The sequence below is a fragment of the Cynara cardunculus genome, assembly GCF_001531365.2.
Source record: "Cynara cardunculus var. scolymus isolate 2C chromosome LG 15, CcrdV1, whole genome shotgun sequence".
Taxonomy (NCBI): domain Eukaryota; kingdom Viridiplantae; phylum Streptophyta; class Magnoliopsida; order Asterales; family Asteraceae; genus Cynara; species Cynara cardunculus.
Genome location: NC_037542.1, coordinates 4,552,534 through 4,560,022, shown reverse-complemented (window position 1 = coordinate 4,560,022; position 7,489 = coordinate 4,552,534). Strand labels below are relative to the sequence as shown.

General features: G+C 28.7%; 1 protein-coding gene across 1 annotated transcript; it reads right to left on the bottom strand.

Moving 5' to 3' along the window:
* Window positions 1-2,545: 2,545 nt before the first annotated feature.
* LOC112528435 (cysteine proteinase inhibitor 4-like) lies at window positions 2,546-2,947 on the bottom strand. The gene has a single exon (XM_025139461.1). The coding sequence runs from the start codon at window positions 2,945-2,947 to the stop codon at window positions 2,546-2,548; it is 402 nt and encodes a 133-aa protein (XP_024995229.1).
* Between the last annotated feature and the right edge of the window lie 4,542 nt (window positions 2,948-7,489).

Sequence of the window (7,489 nt, the reverse complement as noted above, 5' to 3'; positions counted from 1 at the left end):
TTATATTATTAAATCAAAAATATTAAAATAATATTAAAAAAATACAGAAAAAAGAGAAATTTTAAATAGTTAGTTTCATACTAATATCAATATTTTTTTTTTCATTTTTCATGATATTTCGTATTTATATTTTTTTCAAAACTTAAAAACATTATCGTTTCTCAAAACCGTATTATAATATCAACTGAGACAAAAAAAAAATGAAAACATTAAAATCGAGATGTATTTCACTACAGTGTGCAAGTATTCTTCTAATATATATATATATATATATATATATATATATATATATATTATTAATATAGTTGATATTGTATTCTCTATAATAAATTAAACTTTATAATATGTGACTTGTTTCCACATCATTATCTATACAATATTATAAAGCATTTAACAAAAACTCTTAAAAATAATTTTTTATGCATGAAATACTGTTTATTGATGCATATTACTTAAAATTCAAGATTACGAGTAATTTTGTGTAATTACAACTTCCTAAAACTCCATTTTTAAATTCGTGTAACTAACTACAGATAAACATAATCAAATATAGGATAAACATTCATTTTAAATATATAAAATCTAAAATATAATTAAGATAATCACTGAGTTCTAATAGAATATTTAATTATTATCTTTATAAAAAAATATATATTATTAAACCAAAAATAAATTACTTTGTTATTAAATCTAAATTAAATTATAATAAAAATTTGAATTGGAGAAGTTATACCAAAAAACCAAAGACTATTAAATAGTTAATTTGATACTAATATCGATTTTTTTTAAAATTTTTATGCTATATTCAAATTTATATTTCATTCAAAAATAAAACTATTACCGCTTTCTCAAAACCACATAAAATTGTATTATATCGATAAAAACAAATAATAAAAACTAAACATTAAAATGAAGATTTATTTCGATGCATTGCGCGAGTACCCTTATAGTAAAGAATTAGTCATTAAAAAAGAGTAAATTACATTTTTGGTACTTATGGTCGACACTTGTTATAAAGTTTGATCCCTATTTAAAATTAATTACAATTTTAGTCACTGGATTATCATTTTATTTTACTTTTTATCTATCTGATTAACTCTAGTTAAAAAGGTTTGTTAACTAAAAAGTATTTTAATTTTTTTACATCTTTTTAGTTTTATCTTTTTCTTTTTTTTGTTTAACTAGAAGGGTACTCGTGCAATACAGCGAGATACATCTCGATTTTAATGTTTCATTATATTCTATTCTATTCTCTGTCGATGTTATAATGCGGTTTAATGTGGTTTTGAGAAAAAACGATAATGTTTTTATTTTTGAATAGAATATAAATTTGAAGATATCTTAAAATTAAAAAAAAAATATATCGATATTAGTATCAAATTAATTATTTAAAAGTTCTTGTTTTGTTGTGTAATTTCTTTAATTCAACTTTTTTTAAGTTATAATTTAGTTTAGGTTTAATAACGAAGTAATTTATTTTTGATTTAATAATGTAATTTTTATAAAAATCATAGTTAAGTATTCTGTTATAAGACAATGATTATTATAATTATATTATAGATTTTTTATATCTAAAATGAAATGTTTATCCAATATTTGATTATGTTTATTTGTAGTTAGTTACATGAATTCAAATATGAAGCTTTGATAAGTTGTATTTATGCATTATTACTTACGAGATACTTACCTTGTATTTGATTATGTTTATTTGCAGTTACTTACACAAATTCAGATATAAAGTTTTAATAGTTGTATTTACGCACAATCTACTTGTAATCTTGAATTTTAAGTAACATGCATTAATAAACAGTATTGTATGCATAAAAAGTGGTTTTTAAGAATTTCTTACAAATGTTTTATAATATGTATAGATAATCTTCAATTTTAAGTAATATGCATCAATAAGTAGTACTTCATGCATAAAAAATGGTTTTTAAAAATTTCTTACAAATGCTTTATAATATAGTATAGATAATCTTCAATTTTAAGTAATATGCATCAATAAATAGTATTTCATGCATAAAAAATGGTTTTTAAGAATTTTTGTCAAATGCTTTATAATATATTATAGATTAGATTATAAAGTAAGTCACCATTTTCGTTCTCTGTGATTTGTCTTTTTCTTCATTATCTTCCTTCCTTTTTGTTATATCCTTATTATATTAATTAGTTGATGACACTTTTACTAGAACAATAAAAACACTGTATTTTATTTTATAAACTAAACTATTACGTTTATAATGAGTTAAGTATTGAATACTTTTAGTTTTAATCAATTTTTTCGATATATATATATATATATAGAGAGAGAGAGAGAGAGAGAGAGAAAGAGAGAGAGAGAGAGAACGTTTCAAATGCAACACATCACATTTGTACAACCAATACAACTCAATCAATAAAGATATTAGTATTGAATACTTTAAGTTTTCAATATCGAAAGCCATAATATTCATTTAATATTCCAAAATTTCATTAACTTATATAATGATAATAATACACTATAATATAAAAACATTATTGTGATAATAATTTCACAAACAAACAATTACATTACTCTATCAAATGAAAAAAGTTGCTTCTGACCGACATAGTCAATAACAACGAAAGCGTGATATAAATTTTGTGCAGAGCCATTTTTTGCTGCGAATATGAGGTTGTAAGTTATTCCTGCAATCGATTTACTCTCAGCTCTCACCACTTTCACAAACACTAAGTGTTCTTTCTTATCTTCATTGTGCTTTTCCACTGCAAACTTTGCATTCGCTACCACTTCAGGGTTATTTGGATCAAGCGGTGTGATGCCGTTATCTAAAATCTGATTGTGTGGGTCAGCCGATCGAAGGTTGGAATCAGTCTCAGTGCCRTGCAATGCGATAGAGGCATCAAGGTGGAGGAAGCAGAACAAGAAACCGAGTAGGATGAGAATGACACGGCTACGGGTTGTCATTTCGAATGGGGACATAAAATACGTAAAAGTAGATGCGTTCTTGCATAGTATTTATAGAGCAATGGTGATTATGRTTTTTGAAACAAAACCGTTAATTAATAAATGATGCGTTTAAAGCTTGTAATGGAAATACCAAATATTTAGTATGTAACGTAAAAACACATGATTTTCGCATTATCTCTTTTTTAAAGAGCAAATTAAATGCAATGTAATTTGGTATAATTCTTATTTCCTAAAATATAAAATTAAATATTAAATAGAGAGAAATATTTTTTATTTAATATAGTATGTATATCAATAATCTATATTATATTATAAAGCATTTGGTAAAAACTTTTAAAAACTATTTTTATGTATGAAGTACTGTACATTGATGTATATTACTTAAAATTTCAGATTACAAGTAAATTTTGCACAAGTACAACTTATTAAAGCTCCATGTTTTAATTCGTGTAACTAACTGCGGATAAACATAATCAAATAAAGGATAAACATCTCATTTTAAAATATATAAAATCTAAAATATAATTAAGATAATTATCGAGTTCTAGCAAAATAATTAATTATTATCTTTATAAAAAAATTATATTATTAAACCAAATATAAATTATTTCGTTATTGAACCTAAATTAAATTATAAAAAAAATTGAATTAAAAAGTTACACAAAAAATATGAATTTTAAATAGTTAATTTGATACTAATATCGTTTTCTCAAAACCACATAAAATCGTACTATAACATCGACTGAGACAAAAATAAAATGAAAACATTAAAATCGAGATGTATCTCGCTGTGTTGTACGAATACTCTTCTAGTGTGTGTGTGTGTGTGTGTGTGTGTATATATATATATATATATATATATATATGGGCAAGTTCAAATGTTAACCAAAGTTTTTGTGTTAACTTTGTTAACCGATCTTGGTCATTCAATCTTTCAATAAACGGTTGTGATTAATCATGATAAAAACTTATTTTTTTAAATTTAAAATTTCATAAAGATAAGTGAACAAAGTTGAAAAGGGTATTTAGGTAAAAAAAATTATGTAACTCCCATATCATTAATTGGGAGTTACAAAATCAAAAAATTCTACAATTTTTGTTAATATAAGAACCATATGAACACAACTATATATATATATATATATGTGTGTGTGTGTGTGTGTGTGTGTGAACCATTGTGTCAAATACGAACAAAAAATTGACATATATATGAACTTGGACTACATAGTATTCATGAACACAATATGAACATAATAAAAATAATTGTTATACGAAAGGAAATAAATAAAAAAAATAGGTATGAACACAATATGAACAACTTGTGAGCAACAGTTCCTTCATTATAAACACATTCATGAGCGATCCTTTGTCAATTGGAGTTTTATACATGCATTGCATCCACACCGTTTAAGGTTCACCCCTTGTTCATATATGTTTCTAGTCTTATGGTGATTGTTCACATATTGTTCATATCGTGTTCACCCCTTGTTCATATTGTATAAAATATATAAACACATAACATCTATGCTATGAACACGTGGTGCAATTAAAGAAAAAAAAGTTATCAATACAAGATAAATTAAAAAAAAACACAACGCATCGTAATGAACATAATTTCGATTAAAACGAATCTAATAAAAATATTAATCTATTACCAAGACATTCGCTTTGTTTAATTTCTTCACTTCCCAACCTCGAACGCCGTTGTCATCATAAACCATTTTAATCTTCTCACTGTTGTCGATTTCTTTTCCATTGCGTTTATCCATAGCTTGATCGATACCAAAAATTTTACTACCGTGTTTCCTATGCGAATTAAAAACTCATAAAACAATGAACATGGAAGATCAAGATTAAAAAAAATAAAAATATTAATATTATAAATGCATATTTTTTGTGCTTGATGATCTGTAACTCTCCATTAATTGTTTGAGAGTTACATATCAAATCAATTTACTGAATTACCCTTGTAATTAAATTGTAAACATGACATAAACTTACAAGAAGAATGAAATTTGATTGGTTGACATGGTTTGCAAAGTTAACACAAAATTGTTGGTTAACATTTGATCTTTCCTCTCTCTATATATATATATAATTGATATTATATTCTCTAAAATAAATTAAACTTTTTTAAAACGTGACTTGTTTCCACATCATTATAAAGAGTTAGTCATTCAAAAAAGAGTAAATTACAATTTGTGGTCAACACTTATAAAGTTTGATCCTTAATTACAATTTTAGTCACTGGATTATCATTTTATTTTACTTTTTATTCATCTGATTAACTCTTTGTTGACTTTTAATTTTTTACAACTTTTATCTTTTTTTTTTTTGTTTAATTAGATTATAAAGTAAGTCACGGTTTTCTTCATTATCTTTTTTTATACTCTTTATTATATTAATTAGGGATGGTAATGGGGCGGGGACCCCAATACCCGTCCCCATCCCCGATCCCTCATATGTGTCCTCATCCCCATCCCCGTCCCCGCCGGGGATTATGATCACATCCCCATCCCCGTCCCCAACGAGGAACGGGGATCCCCAACGGGGAAACGGGGATCTTTTTTTTTAAAACCAAAACAACCTATTTAGTAGAAGAGAAGTAAAGAAGAAGACTATTTAATCTCCATTCTCCATATGTATGATAAATTGGAATACATCAATTTAATCTTCATGTCTGCTAACATCTATTTACTTAGCCTTGCATAAACAGAAAGTAGTAGAAACTGCATAATTTTACTTAGCCTTGCATAAACAGCCTAATCTTGTGTAGAGCATTAACATGCATAATCAAGGGAGAAGTAAAGAAGAAGACTGAAAAAGGGCTTTTGGGCTATGTTAGAAGGGAGCTGTTAGATAGTTTGAATGGGAATACAAATGGGGAATTAACAGGAAACTATTAAGAGGAATTGAAGATGCACACACGTGAGGTTTGGAAACAGAGGCGGTAAGGAAAGAAACACACAAGACTCTTTCTCGATTGTGAGATACACATGTTGAATTCAATCGGCTCGGAAAGATAGTAGACATGAATCTGGTTGGCAGCAAGGCAACAAGAGGTTGCAGTTGGTAGTTAAGGTAGTGAATAGATAGGGTTCTTGGTTGTCACATCAGAGGCTCTGGTTAGACTAGTCAAATATGACTGTGTTATTGACAAAAAGCACAAATATATATACATTGAGACCAATATGTCCAACATAGAACCCTGAAAGGATAAGACTGAACACATCCACCCACTCCCTGATCCCATCACCACCACCCAAAAATCATAAGTTATGCTATTACAACTTGTGAGACAAACAAACATTAGCAATGAAACAGATCCCAGAAAGATAAAAATCATTAAAAACTTGTTGAGCAATAGTTCAAATCATGTTATTTTGCTAGGCAAAGTACCAAAAAGGCATAATCTATAACACAAATACCATTTAGAAAAACCATGAAAAATGTTTCATTGGGTTATACTTTTTTTTTTTGAAACTATCTAAACATCCCCAATCAAAGTTTTGTTAGACATTTTATCAAACACTTACAATGCGTTACAACCATACATTTTCGTTAACCATATACTAATGACTTACTACTGTATTACGAATCAGATATTCATCAAAACCTAGAAAACCATTCAGCAGGTACAACAGGTTTCAAATTTTAAAGATTAGTTCATGCACTCATCATGCATCAAATAGAAAATCTAAAAATCGAACTGAAATGTGTACCTGCTTCGCTTGGTAAAACAACTACGATTGCTTCATGCTCTAATCAATCACGAGTGCTTTACCTTCGAGTCTAGAAGAAGAAATACCGTCATTGATGTCTGAAGTGCAGGCCCGTCCACCGAACAACAAAAGTGAACAAGGTGATGTTGGTTGATAATCTTTCTTGTTAACAAAGGGCTAAGTGATGAATTTGGATTCAGGTTCATGGAGAAGGTCTGGAGGAAGGGGCGAAGAACCAAAATGTCGTCGCCGATTAGGGTAGGGAGATGGAGTCGTATCTTATTAAGGGTGAGGAGGGATTCGTCGTATCGTCAGACGTTAATAGGGATTCTGGGAGACGATGAAGAGAAGACGCTAGGGCTGGGCTGGAACTTCTTGGAAGGAGACGATGAAGAGAAGACGTTGGGGCTGGGCTGGAGATGGATGCATTCTCTAATGACTATTGACTAATACAATTAACAGGCCAAAGCCCAAAGTCCACAATACATATATATATAAAAAACGGGGCGGGGCGGGGCGGGGCGAGGGCGGGGAGTGCTGTACCCGTCCCCGGCCCCATCCTCGGCTTGAGCCAAGCGGGGATCTCCGTCCCCGTCCCTGGGACCCGATTTTTCGGGGAATCCCCGTCCCCGACCAGGGCGGGTGGACCGGGTTACCCGATGGGTCGGGGTCCATTCCCATCCCAAATATTAATTAGTTAATGACACTTTTATTATAACAATAAAAACACGTATTTTATTTTATAAATTAAACTTTTTACGTTTATAATGAGTTAAGTATTAAATACTTTTAGTTTTAATCAATTTTTCCAATATAT